The sequence below is a fragment of the Octopus bimaculoides genome, chromosome 4 (genome assembly GCF_001194135.2).
Source record: "Octopus bimaculoides isolate UCB-OBI-ISO-001 chromosome 4, ASM119413v2, whole genome shotgun sequence".
Taxonomy (NCBI): domain Eukaryota; kingdom Metazoa; phylum Mollusca; class Cephalopoda; order Octopoda; family Octopodidae; genus Octopus; species Octopus bimaculoides.
Genome location: NC_068984.1, coordinates 17,959,833 through 17,980,563, shown reverse-complemented (window position 1 = coordinate 17,980,563; position 20,731 = coordinate 17,959,833). Strand labels below are relative to the sequence as shown.

At 34.2% G+C, this 20,731-nt stretch overlaps 1 protein-coding gene across 1 annotated transcript in view; it reads right to left on the bottom strand.

The window, feature by feature from the left end:
- The window catches only part of LOC106881370 (kinesin-like protein KIF13A), a 696,895-nt gene that overhangs the window by 636,022 nt on the left and 40,142 nt on the right, over nucleotides 1–20,731 (bottom strand). The window contains 1 exon segment of the mRNA XM_052966922.1: nucleotides 14,642–14,714. Within this exon segment, the coding sequence (XP_052822882.1) occupies nucleotides 14,642–14,714 (73 nt within the window).

Genomic DNA, 20,731 nt, shown 5'->3' with positions numbered 1-20,731 from the left:
ATAAGTCCTGGGGTCGATTTGCTTGACTAAAGGAGGTGCTCCAGCATGGCCACAGTCAAATGACTGAAACAAGTAAAAGAGTAAAGAGTAATAATGTATGCGTCTGTAAGTGGAGTGTATCAAACAACTTTTATAGAGGAAAAAAAAAATAATTGCATCAATCCCAGATTATATTACTGGTACTTGTTTCTTAGCCACAGGAGGAAAGGAACAGATGAAAAACACCATAAAACAAATTAGTAATTGTTGAATAGTTGAAGGAAATCTTTTGAAACCCAGACAGATGAAGGAAATTAATAGTACTGTCCTTTCTTATTCTATCAGAATTCTTGATAAACTTGTCTTGATAATGAAAATACAGTCTTAAGATGTTGAGCTTGAACATGTAAGTTCAAAGATAGCAAGGAAGAGCTTGAAAAGGAGATTTGGCAGCTATATCAGTAGTTCAATTAACTTCATAGAAGTTTCTTTGGTTCACAAGCAATAAGAATACTATTTGACCAAATTGATAGAGAAGCAAGACAGTTAGATATAGATAAGAATTTATGATGTGTTCATTCCTTTGATCGAAAGGTGGGATTTGCAAAAGGCCATTTTAACCGATCAGCAAGGACTCACAGATGTGTCCTCACTCTACCACTACAACAAAAACTACAACCTCGCTTGTCTAAACTTGCAATCTGCATGCAGTCTCTACCCAGGGTCACTCATCCTACCTAACTTTCCTCTTCCCATCATCATCATCACCTTTACTATAGTTCACCTCCCAGACAAAACTCTAAACACTTATGCAATCCTTCCTCTCCTAGAACAGCCACCTTCTGAAATTCTTCCCTGTACCATGTTTTTTTTTTTTTTTTTTCTCTACAGCCACATAACAGAAGTCTGTGTTTAACATCAATCTCATCAAACCTCACCATTCTGGGCAGACTTGTAATGGCCACAGGTCTATGAAATTCTTATTCAAAAATATTGACATAATTAACATTTTAAAAATTATCTTGACAGGAACAGATATATATATATATATATATATTTACACACACACACACACACACACACACACCCTTGTGTAGAAAACATGTCAAAGCAGGTAGTGGAGACTGGCACAGTCTGCTGGCTTGCCAACTCCTGCCAAATCATCCAAACCATGCCAGCATGGAAAGTGAATGTAAAATGGTATAATTTCTGATAAAGATACTATATTGATTATAAGCAAGATTCTTTAAAATTTAAACAAAATATTGACATGGAAACTACTGAAAAGATATATATATATATATATATATATATATATATATTACATACATGCATACATACATAAACACACTAAAATTCTTTCAATTATATTACACGGCATCAAGCAGAAAAGCTATCAGTCTGGAGAGGAAGAATGAGATATCTGCAGCTTGTCATTCAAATGATATACTACTATCAGGTTCAGGCTTTCATTCCAAAAGGAAGAAAAAATGACAAATTCTTTGATATATTAAAGACAGTGGTAGATATATATCTACAAATCAATATAAAACTTCCAAGCAATGTGCAAGTCAAATATAGATATAAATATATAAATATATATATATATATATATATATTGGGAGTTCATAAACTCAATATAATCAAAGCTAAAAGATAATACTAACTGAAAATAAGTTAACAGATTTAACTCAGTCCGATAAACCAAACAAACATATGTGACAGACTGATTCTTTTATTCTTGTAATTACAGGTTTTAGCATTAAAAGAAAAAAGATTTCAATTCTTTCATTTGATAGATAATTCGAGTAGAGGAAAATAATGTATATATTTTTCAAAGTCAGAAGCAATTTTAAATGAATATACACACTGCACTGAATAAATCAATAGATTTTTACATTAAATTAAAGCAACTATAAATTCAAATCTATTCAACTAGTCTAAATAGACTGCACCATCTCAAAAACCTGAAAGGGTAATATATAAAATATAAAAAAAAAGCAACAGGGCTTTTCATAAAAGGATGAGTCAAAAAAAATACTACCTTGCAGCTAATGTTAAACAGAAAAATAATTGCATGTGTGTATGTGAGAAAAGGGAGAAGAATGGAGGGGGGGGGGGTGTATATGTGTGAGACTATGTACATGTACGAGATGGTGTATGTGATGCATGTATGTTTAATGCATGTACATAAATGTGCACATTTAAGAATCTATCTGCATATGTAAATGTGTTTGCATATGCACAAGTGTGTCAGAAGTCTGTGTACTCGATGCAAGCATACATTTAAAGTATATAAACATATAAGTGTCTTTTGTATACATGTATATGAGAATATGAGTTGAAGATGTACATGAAAATTTTGTACCCTAGCATGGCTGCAATGTAATGACAAGCAAGTAAAAATAATAATAATGTAGAGAGGGGGAGGGGAGGGATGGGGAAAGAGGGAGGGCAAGAGGAGGAGAGCAGAGAGGGGAGAGCTTGCATCGCATAACATTGCAACACAACTTTACAGCTTTTTTAACCTCAACTGGTTCTGCTTCATTTCAATATTATCTCAAAATAAACTGCAAAAGAACACCCGTGTCCTTCATGAAATGTAAGACAAACCACCAATACTCAGATATATTTTGGAAAAGGAACAACTCCCAACTCAAGTGGCTACAGTGTGCCCCAAAACATGACTTAAAAGACTACTATATATGCTGCAATTAAGTTAGACAGGGCCTGCACAAATAAGGACCAAAACCCAACTTCTCTCTTTCTTTCTCTCTCTCTACACACACTTGTCTAATGTTGACTACTGGGTGAAAGAGTGCTCAATAACAGAAATATATTTTCATTATTAAAAGGCGGTAAACTGGCAGAAATGTTAGCACACTGAGCAAAATGCTTAGCAGTATTTCGTCTGCCGTTACGTTCTGAGTTCAAATTCCACCAAGGTCGACTTTGCCTTTCATCCTTTCGGGGTTGATAAGTACCAGCTATGCACGGGAGTCGATGTAATTGATTTAATTTTGTCTATCCTTATTTGTCCCCTTTATGTTTAACCCCTTGTGGGCAATAAAGAAATAAGAAACCTAAGCACACCAGGCAAAATGCTTAGCAGTATTTCATGTCTTTACATTAAGAGTTCATATTTTGTCAAGGTTGACTTTGCCTGTCATCCTTTCAGGGTTGATAAAGTACCAGTTGCATACTGGGGTCGATCTAATCAACTGGCCCCCTACCCCAAAATTTCGGGCCTTGTGCCTAGAGTAGGAAAGAATATTTTTATTATTAATTTGTCTCTTGCTACTCCAAGTTTCACCTGTGAATACACAGGATCTTCAGACAAAATAGCAAGATACTAACTTGACCAAAATAAATTTTTATACACACATACACACACAATGTGTATATTACAATCCTTCAGTATAAATCTATTTTACCAATAAACTAGCAATTTGTGATGCTTCACTTGAAGTTCATTTCTATTTGCTTTAACCTCAATTCTACTCACTGCCATAGCTTTAGCACAAAATAAAATTAGCATCACTGTTTGAAGTAAAAAGATCATTCCAACCGTCTACAATTCCCCATAGCTCAACCATTTCCCAGATCAGACATCACACAGACAAACTATTCTTCATCTTCCTCATCAAACGTCCTACCAAGAAACAACTCGAATCCCCCGAGTACTACAATGAAACAACTGATGTAATAAAATTCAAGGGCAAACTCCACTACAACACAAATTTCCTGTTGCTCAGAATTATTTTAGAATATTCCCACCTCAGGGTTAGTAAGTCATGCCAAATGTGTTTATGCATCAAAGATCACCAAATTCCCATCTTTATGAAGAATTCCTTCACAGCAGCATATCGAGATTCATTACCAGACAAGGCCTTATCATTTAACAGCTTCCTTGTTTTCAGTGTCTTATCTTACTAGTATCAATCATTAAATACGGCCATGCTGGAGTATTGCTTTGAAGGGTGTAACTGAACAAATTGTCCTGAGTGTTTATTTTTTAAAGTCTGGTACTTATTCTGTCAGTCTTTTTAGTTGAACTGCTAAGTTATGGGGAACATAAACAAACCAACACACACAATTATTTAATGTCTGTTTTCCATGCTTAGTTGAACTGTTAAGGTATGGGGGCATAAACAAACCAACAAACAATTATTTAATGTCCGTTTTCCAGGCTTAGTTGAACTGCTAAGGTATGGGGACAAAAAACACACACATCCATTTTCCATGCTTAGTTGAACTGCTAAGGTATGAAGACATAAACAAACCAACATACACACTATACCATCATTATTTAACGTCCATTTTCTATGCTGGCATGGGTTGGACAGTTTGACAGGAACTGGCAAGCTAGAAGATTGCTGTCAATCTCTAGGGCGGTGAGCTGGCAGAAACGTAAGCACGCCAGGCGAAATACTTGGCAGTATTTCGTCTGCCGCTACGTTGTGAGTTCAAATTCCGCCGAGGTCGACTTTACCTTTCATCCTTTCGGGGTCGATAAATTAAGTACCAGTTACGCACTGAGGTTTATGTAATCGACTTAACCCCTTTGTCTGTCCTTCTTTGTCCCCTCTATGTTTAGACCCTTGTGGGTAATAAAGAAATAAGATTGCTGCCAAACCATCCAACCCATGCCAGCATGGAAAAACAGACATTACATGGCGATGTGTTTTGTGTTCTCTAGGTACTTGACAACCAGTGTTGTTTTAATGGGCTTCAACAAAGCTTCCACCAACCAAATTCACTCACATGGAATCAGTCAGTCTGAAGTGCTAGTAAAGGACATACCCCAAAATGCCCCAAACCACATGGTTTGCAAAGTGAGATTAGTATGAGTGTGCTGGTTCTTCAAATTTTGTAAAGTAGCTGTATTGCTTTATTTCTACAAGTTAGAAAGTGGTTTGTTTTCTTTCTTTACTGTAATTGGCAGTCAATAGCACAGTTGATACACATTTCTAAAAAGTTACCATAGTTTCTAGCATATAAGGCACACTTCCCTCCCCACCAAAAGTTCCTCTGCACCTTATATACAGAAGATCAGGCTTAGGGTAGACTTGGTTAGTGTTATTAATGATGGACAGTTCTGGTGACAGTGGAGGCCAGTGATGATAATTGGTAGTTTTAAGGTAAATATCGTAACAGCCCACCATAATCTAATATAATAAATGCATGTGTCACACATTTTCAACCTTACTCCTAGAGGCCCTAGCCCAACATATACCATTTTGGAATCAGACCGACTTAGTGAGTAAATTAAAAATATTCTAGGCGAAATTCAGACCTGCAATCCTGAAATTTTGAATTTCCAAGTTTTCATTACTGCGATTGTTTTTGGTGATTTTTTTGTAGTGATTTTTTGAGAAATCTTTTTGTACCAGAACAATATTTATAACTCTGAAATAAATTTTGGGAATAATCGAAATTGCGAAATTCAATTATTTTCAGCAATTTTTTTTTTTTTTACATGATTTTTTGCAACGAATATGATCATCATTGGGATACGACTCTGGAGAAAGCAATTGCAACAAATTCTCCAAAACAAGTCAGATCTGTTTGCAGATCTTCCCATTTGGGGTAAGTTGCTTAAGATACATACTAGCTTACTAAATGGTATCAGTCTTAATTTTCCTGGTTCCTTCACATGAAAACGCATGAGAATTCAGCTTGGGGATTTGGGGTTAGCTTCAGTTTTTTATTCTCACAGATTATGCCTGCCAAAATTGGGGTGCACCGTATATACCTGAAAATACAGCAATCACTAGGTCACTGCATATTTAACATGAGTGACGAGTGTTTAAAAAGCTCAAGCAAGCGATTTCATTCACTATCTTGTCTGTTTGTTAAATAATGCTCATTAAAACAATCATTTCATGATGCTCCAGTCATCAATTCAGTCACTGCACCATCTTGATAAAAATAAAGAAAAAAAAACAAAATGAAAATAAAACCAATTAGTTGAGAACTATGATAACCAACTATCACACTTTGTATAGAAAACTAACCATAAAGTACTTAGCAAGATTGATGAAACATAAGATTATAACAAAAACCAATATGTACTTGCACGACTGAATCAACAAAACCAATTCAACTAGTGCAATTAGATTGATAAGATGTGACAGTAAGAAAATACAAGATATTTTAAGAAAATAACAGCAGACAAGTAGAGTTTTTTTGTTATTTAAAGCTGACAGTTTAACACTTTTATTGCCATATTTCTGTTGAAATACAACACCATTGTTTCAATTAACTTTTAAAACAATGACGAATTTAGTAAAAGAACTTATTAAACTAGTGCTTAGAACAAATCAACATGAAATTTGAATGGAAGGTTTTATTGTTTTTATTTGGATCACTTTAAACTGAAGTTTTCTTTTTTTTTGTTTTTTTTTTTTGTTTTAGAAGTAGGAGCAGTCTCAGGTTTGTAATAAAATGGCAGTCTTAGAATTTCTTTTAAGTCTTTGACTAACTAAATATTAATTACTCGGCCATTAAACAACTTTATGACTAATACTATTTCTTTGTTGCAGCATGTTAGCACAAGAGCCACACCAAGTATCTCTTCAACTTTATATTGTTCTAACAATAAAGCAAAAAAAAACAGAAAGTACTAATAATAAGTGCAGAGGAAGAGCAATTGTGAGGCTCTGATAAAGTCTACCCACTCCTCAGTCCTTTATTGCCGAGGCCACAACTAGAATCTATAGGTATACAGAAACACTGACTAGTAGTAAGACCACAACATGTCCAGAATGTCATACTGGGCTTTATATAACTAATCAACAGCTACTGACATTCTACAAAGCTGAAATGAGGCTCATGGAATACTGCACCGATATCTGGAATGCAATTATGCACACAGACATTCTGAACTACATTGAGCAGGCCCACCAAACTGGCTTGCATTCAAATGCCAACAGATCCACTCCAGGCTCTGACCCACAGGCATGCTGTCGCCTCTCACTTATCTTTTCTCTCTCTACTATAATGATTTCTGATTTCTTTATTGCCCACAAGGGGCTAAACATAAAGACAAACAAGGACAGACAAAGGGATTAAGTCGATTACATCGACTCCAGTATGTAACTGGTACTTAATTTATCGACCCTGAAAGGATGAAAGGCAAAGTTGACCTCGGCGGACTTTGAACTCAGAACGTAATGGCAGACGAAGTACCACTAAGCATTTCGCCCGGCATGCCAACGTTTCTGCCAGCTCACCGCCTTACTATAATGATTTGTTCCTCAGAAGTTCACTAGTCTCATACCTCCACTGCTCAGGATTGGTGATAGGAAGGGTATCGAATCACAGAAAATCTGCCTCAGTAAATTCTGTCCAATTCATGCAAGCAAGAAAAAGTGGATGTTAAACAATGACGGTGATGATGAATTTTACTATTTTGCTTTGTTTCATAAAAGAAGTATTTGAAAGACAATCCTGTTGGATATATTATTGTCGCTAACATAGTAACATTAATACAGAAAACAGTTATATATTTGAAATGTTTGTTTATCTGACACGAAAGAACAAAGCTTCTGAACCAATCAACCAAAAAATTAAAGACATGATGTGAACAAAATTCATATTTTAGTTTGAATTGTTGCAGCTTAATGGAAAGCCAAAAATATAGAAAGATTCTTGATGCCATTCCAGAAAAGAAAACTTTCTTAATACAGGGTATATAAAAATCTGAAATCCCAGAGAAGAGGTTATTTATGTTGCAAATAAAAGCAGTTAGAAATTTGACTGACTGTTGAAGAATAGAGTTATCTTTTAATCAAACAAATCATCCCTAGTATTAAAATCTGGTACTTATTCAATTAGTCTCTATTGCTGAACTGCTAAGTTACAGAGACAAACGGCTGTCATGTAGGAGGGAAGACACCAACACAGGCATGATGAGCTTCCATAGTTCCCATCTACCAAATGCACTCATAAAGTATTAGTTGGCTTGGGGCTATAATAAAAGACACTTGCCTAAGGTGCTGCGCAGTGGGACTGAACCCAAAACATTGTGGTTGCACAATGACCTTAACCACACAGCCATGCCTGCAGCTAGTTGATAAGCTTACTTTAAAAAAAAAAAAGTGTCCCTGAACACATAAATATTAAGAAATCGTTCTGTTGTCACATGACTAGGTACATACATAGATTACAGACAAGAGGCTTAATCAGTTTTTTCACAATCAACTCAAAGTATTACTGTATCTAACAATGATTTTTCAGATTTTTTTCTCTTAGACAAAAAGAGATAGTAGCAGAGCTTGGCGGGGTGCGTCTGCCTGGGACAACTTTATCGGGGTGACACTTTGGAGCTTACTGTATAAGCCTCAAGGGATACCCTAGGTGGAGAACACTAATTATGCCACTGAATAAATGATAATTCATAAGACAGATTGGACAATCACTGCAACATCTAGCTTCAAGAAGTATGCAAGAATCCATCCTGTTTTAGTGAAGATCATTACTAATAACCATTCAGGCTGGAAATGTTAGAAACAAAGACAATTGGCTGATGACAAAGATGGAACACAAACATTCTCAAAAGAGAATTTGTCTTTTAAGAATGGAACTAAAATTAAAAGAAATGTAATTTTAATTTTTCATTTTCAGCATTAGAGAAAACAATGAATATGATGAGTTTTTAAATCAGTTGTACATTTTATTCTAATTATTTCTTTGTAGTTTATGATGAAACTCAATATGTGAACATTGATCCAAAGTAACACTCCAAATCAGATTGAGATTTCATTGATTTCATACTCACACAGTCAGTGTTAGCATTCGTTTTTGTACAGCCACTAGTTTCTTCAGGTCTTATTTACTATATTAATTTCAACCAACCAGATTAATCCTAACCACCACAGTTCCCTTGCTATACTCCATAGCAACGGCTTTTCCATTTTGTCTGCTGGTGCCATGAGAAATGTATAAACTAAACAAATATTTCTAACCTAACCATGCTGGTGGGCAGAACAGTTAAGTAGCACACAGCTGTTGAGTCCATAAATTGGATACAATAATAGAGAGGGTGTGGCCATCAATATTCCAGCAACACATTGACACACAAAATATAGACAAATCAATTTGTAGCCACAAGATGATGTAGAAGCTACTGGACCTGTCACTTCAACTCCCTTTGATGGTGATAATGAAGACTCACAGTTTACCAGCAACACTGTTTACAATGCCACCAGTTCTACCTGTGAAAGGAGTCTTGCAGAAGCCTATTAGCACTATTGGCCCTCATCACAGCATTCAATAGTCGATATGCATCACCTGCACAACCTTAGGATTGTTTGATATCATCTCGGGGTATCTGAAACAGCCTGACAATGCAGGAAACCTTTTCAGCTTGACCTATTAATCACACCCATGTAACATTTGGCACACATCCAAGCCCACAGAAAGAAGCACATCACTTAGAAAGCACCACTGTCCAGCATGATACCAATCTAGGGCACTGGAAGACAACTGAACCAAACACCACTTTAATAACTACTGTAAATTAATCATCTAAGCCTACAAGCAACCATGAATATTTTGCAATTTTTAGCGAGCACCATATTTGAAGGTGGTCAGCAAAATGAGTATTAAGCAGCTTAAATATATAGACAGGATAAGAATGAGACGACCCCCATTTAGAATAATCAAGTTCAATTTTGTAATGCTTGTGCATTTGCCAATGATGAAGTCTCAACTACTGTCTCATCTCAATTCCATTGCTTCTTTTTCAATATCAGTATAGTTTCAATGCCAAAAAGAATTGGCTGTTCCTATAAAGCAGGCAGTATATGTTCAACACTAATGGTATTACCATTTTTATGTATGCCTTCAGTCACTTGTTCTGATGGACTGTCATAATTTTACTGACAGAAGCATCTCAAAGGATGCAATCAACCTACTGAAATGTTGTGATGAGGGCCAAGAGTGCAAATATGTGTTGCTATGATGGTGGTTTGTAACCAAGTGTCGTTGAATTTATTTGCTAACACCCTTATCAATTGATCAATGGCAGTGAAGTAATCAATTACCTAATACACTACAGTTGTATAGAGGAACTACATTACTTTGGGCATAGCAAAGCAGTTTTTCGGCATGACATAGGACTGAAATGCATCTAGATATTTCGTTCAGGCATTCATGTAGTTTGTTTCATTTAGAGAAATGACGAATGCAACCAATTTGGATGGGATAAAAGATTTCAAGTTCTTCAGCCAACATTGCATGAATATTAGGAAGCAATTCATTGAGGTGCACAGCATGAAGACAAGCTCAGATTTGTATAGGTTTACTTATTTCCAAGCCAAATATGGCTAGTGGTTGGCCAATTTGGGTTAAACAATGACAATAGTGAGTGGGTCACTGACATTACTATCATCCAAATATCAAACATTGAGAAGCATTTATATACTTTTAATCCTTTTATTTATACCTAAAGAAAAGAGCAACAGTCTGAGCCAGTCTCTTTGTTCAAGTCCAGTTACAAAGAGTTCAATGTAGTCCATATAGATTATAGCAGAAAAGATGTAAGCTTATCTCAACAATAGGTATATTGCTAGAATGATGACTTGTTGAATCAATACATTATGCATTCCTGTTGATTTCTCATCAAATTAAAATCAGTTTCCAGAGGCCAGTAAGCACAAACAGTAAATATAATTAATTAGCTACAGACTTAATTTGCAAGGACAAAAATACAGTCAATCATGATAGAATAAATAATACGTATCTCAGTTATAATTAAACTACAATAAACAATTTTTCATAAAAATTATAAAGAAAATGAAGTAATAATTAGCATGACTGAGAATCAGAAATCATTGGGGATGGAGAAGAGGAGGAAATCAGTAAATTGTAAATAAGAAAACCAAATCAGTCTTGAAATATAATAATGAACTGAAAACTTATAAATGAATACACAAAAAGTCTGAAAAATTTAGCATTCAATACAGAAATGTTTCCTTTTTATTTTTTCTTGTTTATGAATTATTTCTCTTACTAAATTGAAATGTCAAATATAATTCTTGGTAGGATTTAACCTTGATTAATCAAATCCTCCTGCCATTTAGATATCCAAAGACAATACCTCAGACAACAGAAAAACTTTACATAATTCTAATGTTTGTTTTTAGATCTATTTTCTTAGATTCTCTTTGCTCGAAAGGGTTAACTTAAAGACTGTCATTTGCAAGTTCCCAACAGTATTTTTTACTCACCAAATTTATTCCCAATTACTTTTTAATGCCCACCATGCATTAACTCTTTTACTTAATGCAGATAATGTAGCAGAATTCTTTCATTTTTAAATACTATTTTCTTATGGGGATAAATGTTCAATTTCGCACATATTACTCGACACTTCATTCATCGCCACCTCAATGATGCAGATAAACACTGAGCTTCAGTACAGTTTCCAACAATCGTTGCACTCAAAGTTTTGGTTGTACCCAATTTGTCATGTAGTGGAATCGAACTCAGAACAAAGTCACCAAAGAAAACATCTCAAATCCACCAACTTTATAAGAGTGTGATACTCTTTGTAATTTCTACCACATAACTTTGAACAGTAAAATACAGATTATTTAACAGTCATGATTGCTGCACCACCCCCAATACAAAACCTCATCAGGCCTTTCATCCTCCCAAAAATCAATAAAATAACTATTTAAACTACACAGAAGTATTTAAAGATTCCCAGAGGAATGAGGAGGCTCATCTCCATTTTCAGATGAAAGTTAATGAATTGGAAGCTAAGGTGATCAGCCCAAATAGCATGAAGAACATTATACATGAAGCATTTCATAATCATTTCATTTCTGATCCTGCCTTTGTTGATATTTTAATTTTATGGCTCATATATTGCTTCCCAATAACAATATTCTTCTAATACCATCTAACTGCTCTTCTATGAAAACATGTAATAATACCTTGTCATCACCAAGTTCATTAATTGGATCACCTAATAACAGAACTTCACAACTACTTCCAATCAACAAGTACAGCAGCAGGTGATGGTGGTGCTTGATGTGTTCTATTCATTGTGACAAAGCACTTGAAATGGTGGTTTATACTCCTCGGTACATCTGAAATACACCCACTGATTGCACCGTGTGCCCAGAAATTTAATTCCTATCACCCACTTATCTATGCTCTGTAAAAGGTTACACTGCACTTTACAAAGAAGAAAGGAAAGCAAAGAGGTCCAACACAATTTTTTTTTTTAATTCTTTCAAAGCAGAATCTACTAAAGGCAACAATCACATTTCCTAAATAAATTATCATTTATTCATAGACTAATTTATCATCTCCATCAGCAGATTAATGCACTTATTCTAGAATTAATTGGATAGGTCCATTATGATTTTGCAGCTAGAAGCCTTAACATAAACACCAATATTTCTATAACATAAAAAAAAAAAAAAAAGGAGAAAATGAACAGAGAAATTAGTTTCAGGAACTAACTATATTTCCTTATTCTTCGTAATGTTTGGTTTAATAATTTCGGAAATTAATATTTGTATAATTTCTTTTAAAATATTTTCTTTAATAACTACTGTAAATTAATTAATCATCTAAGCCTACAAGCAACTATGGATATTTTGCAATTATTAGTTAGCACCATATTTGAAGGTGGTCAGCAAAATGAGTATTAAGCAGCTTAAATATATAGACAGGATAAGAAGGAGACCCCCATTTAGAATAACCTGGTTCAATTAATGTTATTTCATAATTATCGTTAGCAAAAAGATTACACATCCTGATACTAAATTGATACTACAGCTACTTGTCATTCTAAACCACACTCATTCTCTCCATTGTAATCAAAGTAGGTGAAGAGAGGGGAAAAGTAGAGCTGTTGAGGGAGCTGTATAGTAATAAATAAGTACCTTCCTCTTATAATTTCGCTAAGTAAATGAGCCTAGTTATGTAAGTAGCTTCTCTTTATGTGATATTATCAGAAAATAAGGCTTAGCAAACTACACTTCATAAGCATCACAATTCAAAGAAATTTTTTTTTAAAACCCAACTAGATCAAATTTCTATATTAGCCTGGTTAAAATATATGAAAAAAAAAAACATTTTCTCAAGTGTTATACTGAACAACTAAAAATGTGGCTAGGCTATAACAGTGTTTAACTGTCCTTTATAGGTACTCAAATGTGTGTTTTGTCAAATCCCAATTATTGTACTGAGCAATTAAATATTCATTAGAACAGGTTTTAAGCTTTCATTGTGACCTGAAGTATTTACAATTGTCTAAAACAAACTAGCTTGCTATAGAGAAATTTCAAATGGCAGTATCTTCCATTTTAATTATTGCACAGGATAAATGTGAGTTTAAGCATCTGCACAGAATTATTTTACCAGCGTACCTAACATTCATTTGTACCTGTAAGAATATCTCCTTAAAAGAGTCCAGCTGATTGAGCAACTAAAACAATGATCATCAGAAGATACATTTACATTAAACTTTTTTCTTTTACTTAACTCAGTCGAGTTTCTCTAAAAGAGCAGAGAAAATTCATCAACAACCTTCAGATTCAATGGAATAAGAAAGAGCTAGAGACATAACAAAATATCTCCATTTTAATGTTAGCTCAAGACAGACGCACATTTTGTGCTTGCATACGGAAAAACAGAAACTTATTAAAACTAACTTTAGCAAAATAACCTCGCTCTTAATTTTCAAAATAAACACATGACTAAATATGAAAACCGAATAAATACACCCATTCACACATGTAGGTCACTGTCACAATTTTATTATCAGTCTAGTGTTGTTTGTCATTATTATTAAAAACATTTTACACCAAAACTGATGGTAAGCCAAATATGTGAACAACAATAATAAAAAGCAAACAAAAAAGAAAAAAAAAAAATCAAAGAACTTGCAAATATTTCTAAAGCAGTTTTTTTTTAATGTATTTCTTGATTCACTCAAATACATAAATCAACAAGCTTTTGTTGTTTTCAGAAATTCAAACATTCGGCAAACTTTGTACAGACTAGGTAAACAGCGATGATAAAACACAAATACACACACACACACGCATAACCCAATGAATACACATGTGCAGATTCATACAGATATTTCTGTATACATCTGTACTTTCACACGTGTGTGAGCAGGAATGCAAGAATGTAGTACAGACTATCCATAGGTATGCACACACGAATGTCCATATTCATGAATGCATCTGTATATGTGCTTGCAAACACGACAGTGCATGTGTGTATCCTCAGCAACATTATCAGTTACGTCTGTTTTCCCTTGCCACAATGAGTTGGCTATGTCTCCAAAACACAGAACACAGCTCTAAATACCTGAACCCAAAAGACTTAAAGAAGCAGTGTACTGTGTTGGCTTATTTTAAATACATTTGTTTCATTTCAGGTGAATATGTGCAACGTCCTGGACAAAAATAAAGTATATTTCTTACAGATACAAACACTAATTCCTTTCAAATATTGGTCATGCACAAGGGCTTCTCCACTATCATGGATTAAGTTTCCCGAACAAGATCAAATGACCACACAAATGCTGGTTGAGTGTGCATACATGTATATGAATATGCACGTATGCCACATGTATTAGTGTATTATGTATGCATCTCAAACAATCAATCTAAAAAAAAAAAATTACCTGTCTTTTGGATGAAACAATACAGTTTGTGTGGTATCCATATTTACAATACATTTTGCAGCCAGATCAACCTCTGCAAAGAAAGAAAATATATTGATATAGTTTCTTGTAAAAGACAGAATGCAAAAGATAAAAGGGTTTGACATATTTACAGAAAATAATCAATGCAAAATGAAGACATTTATCCGAGAACAACCTACATGATGTTAGTATCAGTGCTACCTTTCAATGCATTATGTTATAGTGGTATTCATCTATAGGCTACATTGGATGATGTAGCCCTGAGTATGTGATTTGAAGGGAATTTGGCTATTATTTCTAGCAAGTCAAGATTACTTTATTGAACAAACTATGTTCTGTTCACTAAGGGATTCATCTCTTACACAGTAAATAATGCCCAACATTAGCACAGGTGGAATTATGCAGAAAGTGGTATTAAATTATGAAATTATTTAGTACAATTTTGTTAAACATATCACAGAAACATACCAATTGAAAGTATAAAACTTAGCACTGCAACTATAATTTTTAGTATAATGAAAATTCTGGAAAATTAAGGTTGATGGGGTTTCAGAATCAGTAAGGTCAACGATCAGGAGTATTTTAGTGATGTCTTATTACATTCAAATCTCACTGAAATTAACTTTGCCATTTATACTCCAGAGACCAATAAAAAACTAATACCAGTCAAACAATGAGGTTGATATAATTGGATATATCCTCCCATAAAATTTGAGGAAACATCATACCTATCAGAGAAGTCATTAAATTGCAGAAAATAATGTTTTCTCTGAAGCTTCTCTTCATTTGTTACCACAATATACATTTACAGCCACGAACATTTACAGTCTAGACTAAAGTCATTTACTCTAACAATACAACTTTTGCATGCAAGAATTAGGATACTTGTGAATTATCCTGGATTGGCTAATAAAATTAATAAATAATGAGAAGATGAGAATAATAGAATATCTGTGATTCTATTTTGGCACCTCATTGTGCTGAAATATAGATCTAGCCAAGGTCAAACTGCCTTCTATCATTTATGAGAGCAATAAAATAAAACAGTCTAAAACCATTAGTGAATTATATGATTAATACCTTGCTTCTTAAAGTTAAAATATTTTCATTTGATATACATTTTTTCTGATCAGACTAATCAATTTTGCAAAGCGAGAATTTGGCATTGCATTAGATTGTTCTTCGTTTTTATCTCTAGAAAGTGGTCTTCACTTTTCAGCCTTCTGTCTATAAATAAAGTTCCAGGAATTATTCTGGAGAGATAAAGTTTGGGACAGAAATACAACCAGCATCTACATATAGATGAGCAATTCAATGATGGAGATCTCTACAATTACTTGACTTGTTGGAAATGGCAGCCAAATTTCCCTCAAATCATATCCTACATCTTGTGAAAAGTACTCATTGAAATGCAACCCTAAGTTCCCTTAAAATGTAAAGTTAGGGACAGCATGTTCCACTCAAGTAGACAGCCATGGACGAATTAGGGTCTCTGCAATAGGCCAAAATCTGGAATGTCCAATTATAGTTCTGCTAAATCAGAGAAGAAGGGTTGAACAGCAGCAATAAGTAGATGAAGTTAGCACTTCAATAATTATACTTTTATTTAATTTTTATTCCACAAATAAACTTTAGGTAGCAGGGGAGCATTCCCACCTAACTGTTTCCACATCTACTCCTTTCAGTGTCTCAAACTTAACATCTCAGAGAGAAACAGAAATAAGCAATTGAAAAGAGAATAAAAGAGATAAACAATAAACAGAAAAAGTAATTAAAAAAACAACAGATACTTGTGGATTAAATGTTCACAATACAAAACTATTTTGAAATGGTACAATTGAGTAGGTTTCCATGTATGTCAATTCAAAGTTATCCAAAGTTTGCAGCAGCGATGCTAAAATTCCAGTAAAGAGCTTCTATACAACAATGTCATACTAATCTAATAAGGTAACAAGCTGCTGAATAATTCAAGTTGTCATTTAACATTGTTACTGTCACATTTTTTTATAAATGGAGGAAATGCCATATTGCATGCCAGCAAGAAATATTTAATTTATTCAACTTCTAAAAAACATACAAAAAAGTCCTTATACACACAAGTATATACACACATGTATATATACATACATGTATATATACAATCATAATATTATTACTAGTTATTGTATTTTACACTAAAATGGTAGACTGGCAGAATTGTAAGAGCATTAGAAAAAATTTTTAAATGCCTTGCAGTATTCATACTGGCTTTTCATATATCCAGAGTTCAAATCATGCCAAGAGCAACTTCGTCTCATCTTTTTGGGAATGATTAAACAAAGTATCAGTCAACTATTGGAGCCAATTTAATGGATCATTTCTATCCTAAAATTTCTGGCTCTAACTTTCAGTAACAATTATTATTTCAATATACTGCAAACAACCTAAAACCATTATGTGGCAAACACTGCTGACAAAGTTAGCAAAACTGCAATGCTGTAGTTGTATGTGTATTTAAAATGCTGTTTTCTTCAAGGGAAGAATCTTCAGGTTACCATAAATAATGCGCACACACGCACACACACACATATATATAAGGCTTTTATTTTTGTTAAAGTCCTTTAAAAATTTTTTGCATTACTGCAATCAAGATGAGCATGAAAGAAAAACCAAGAATACTTATAGAAGATTATTACAAACACAAAAACATTCTATTCAAGACAAAAAGCAAAGCTCAGAATATTTCAAAGAACACACACTCACAATGTCTGAATATGAATATTTATTATGATCAAATTAACATGTACAATTCCAGTCACACAATACAACTTCTATACTTTGGAAGCTTAATCAAAAGCAGAGAGAGAAAGAGAGAGAGAGAGAGGGTGTTTTACCTTTTCACTATTAAGTTATTCAATGTCAGAACTTAGAATTTTACTTAATCTACCACCACCCACAAACACATAACAAAATAATAATAATAATAGAAGCTTCTACATTTATATTCAAATATTACCTTCTCGGTATTATATTAGATCATATCAAAGCTATAAAAAAAAACAGAAATGCTAAGTATAGTCAGTCATACAGACCAATTCTACAAATCTAAAAGCCATACTTCAGACATTTAACATTTAGGTTATCAAAGAAAAGCTATTCTCAGATATTAAAAAAAAAAAACTTGCACAATAAAAAATTTCAAAATGGACAATTAAATTTCCTGGGATCTGAATTGAAATTTTAGAAACTACTCTATTTTTAATATTTCTCAGCTACACTTTTTCAGCAGGGTTTTTTTTTTTTTTCCTGGTTTTTAACTATGCTTTCAGTTGTAACAATTAGATTCAAGTAATACAATATTATGCAAAAGCAATACACTTGAAAGACCAAATAGAATATTTGTGATAATACAATGGTGAAATGAGGTGCTATTTATTAAGTAAAAGAGAAATTTTGCAAAAATTATATTTCTGTAAATGCTTACAATTGATGACTTGTGAGAGTTCCAGTTTTAAAAAGCCATCTAAGTACAGTCAAATGATAGGTGGAGAAGTGTATAAATACACCCATATTCTCCCAACACACACAGTCATTATATAAAATGCTACTGAAGTGGCATACTAAACGACTTCAATCTGTGCTGACTAAATGACTAATATCTGTTTACATCCCCTTTACATCCTGTGTTCACCAACTGAAGTAATCTTTACAGTTCATCATTTGGCACTGATAAAACAAACCACCAACAATGTACAGAAGTCTATTCAGCTGATGATACAAATGTATGAACTCCCTACAAATCTTGATTTTATGCCAATGTAGAAATCATTATTAGCACTATTGTGGTACCAACAATTCATCTCTTAGTGCTAAATTCCTGGCAATAATATGTACCAATTCCAATCAAGTAATTCACACACTTGCAACTAATTCTCAGCCCGAACAATATTTTATTTATTTCTCTGCATTGTTCGTCATTCTGTCAGAATATGAAGGTGTTATTTAGATGTCAATGACCTCAATCAACCATCATCATTGTTAAAATGTATGTTTTTCCATGCTGGTATGGCTTGAGTGAGTCAGTTATTCAACATATCAATATCCTGTCTTGTCCTCCTTTCTGCAAGGCCCAGGTCTTGGAAATCAAACCACACCACTTCTTTCCAAAGTCCTATACTTCCACAAATACTCTCTTTACCAGAAACATAAGTGTTATCTTTGTATGTAGCTACACACACAGAAATGGGAGAGCAAGTCCTCAAATACACAGAGCTTAGTATTTATTCTTTTAGAAATAAGAATTCACTCCATTGTTACAATTTCCTCTTGAAGAAACAAAGAATTATGAGGAATGAATAAATTGTTTCTATTGTAAGCACAAGGCCTGAAATTTTGAGGGAGGGGGATAGTCAATTACATTGACCCCAGTACTTAACTGGTATTTAATTTATCGACCCCGAAAGGATGAAAGGAAAAGTCAACCATAGCGGAATTTGAACTCAGAACCAATCTTGATTCATCTCAATGAGATTTAATCACTGACATGCACAAAATATAAACAATGATATTGAAAAGAAAAGATTTTTCCTTAATGGAAATGATAAAGACTGCCAGATAGTTAGCACATTTCCTTTGCTAATATGACATCTACTTTCACTTTAGAATAAAGAGAGAAACAATGTGTGTATATGTGTTATGTCTTCTTAGTCTAGAATTTATCCAGTAACTAATGTCTCAATATCTTAATCTCATTTCTTGTACACTGTATTTCCTTACCACCAATAAAGTTTCCATGCAGATACTAAATCTGCTATAAACAGCAGCCAAACCTCTGTCAAAACACATCTTGCTGTCTTAGAAAAGGAAGGATGCATCGGATAATACACTGATATACTAACTGCCAAGACGGCCATGGCTGGAATGCTTTTGTGAAGACAAATCTGCTCAGTCAAGGCTAATTTAATCTTGTGGACTAAACAATATGAATAAAATTATCAACTGCCAGGATTTTATGTCAATATTCATTGGTACAAATTTCAATGTTTTTTTATATATATATATATATATATATATATATATATATATATTATATGAAGCAATGGTTATGAACCATTAGACACTATCATCAATCAATTTCCATAACCAAGGGAGGCTGTAAAGTTCACAGAAAGAGATTCATCCCCCTCTCTATATTTCCCCAATCATCAGTTACCTCAACCTTCCCACCATCTTCCTCCTCATTCATTCCTTGATGTTGACCGACCATTCCTGTTCATGCTCTCCCTATCCCTTTTCTACAAGAGTTTTGTCCACACATGGCTATATCTGCAACATGTTGGATGTCATGATCAAATCAATACATTTTCCACCTTATAACAATTAACAGGAGTTTCATGGTTCGATGCCTTCCCAATAATTTCTCTCCTCGCCATATGTTCCAGCCTGGGCATATCAACTGTGTTGTCCCTGCGGCAGAGCCCATTAACGATCTGCTGCAGTTCATTGGGCACACAACAATTGCCCCACTTCTTTTTAATGATTAGATTACAACTGATGTCCTTCATTTTTCAAAAGATGCTCTAACATATCTAACACAAAGAAAATATATGCATTGGAATGTAAGGCATAAAAGTACAAACGTCTGCAAGCAGGTGCATGTAGGTGCAGGTGTGAAAGTATATGCACATGTAGGTATGTGTTCATGTGTGAGTGCTGGTGTGTGCATATACCTGTGTATGCATGTGCACATGCAGAAGAGTATAGATTTGTTACAGATGTGCAGGCATACATTTGTGTATGCATGCCTCTCTCGTGCAGACTTGCAGTCATGTATGTGTGAATGAACCATATCATCATCATCATCATCATCGTTTAACGTCCGCTTTCCATGCTAGCATGGGTTGGACGATTTGACTGAGGACTGGTGAAACCGGATGGCAACACCAGGCTCCAGTCTGATTTGGCAGAGTTTCTACAGCTGGATGCCCTTCCTAACGCCAACCACTCAGAGAGTGTAGTGGGTGCTTTTACGTGTCACCCGCACGAAAACGGCCACGCTCGAAATGGTGTCTTTTATGTGCCACCCGCACA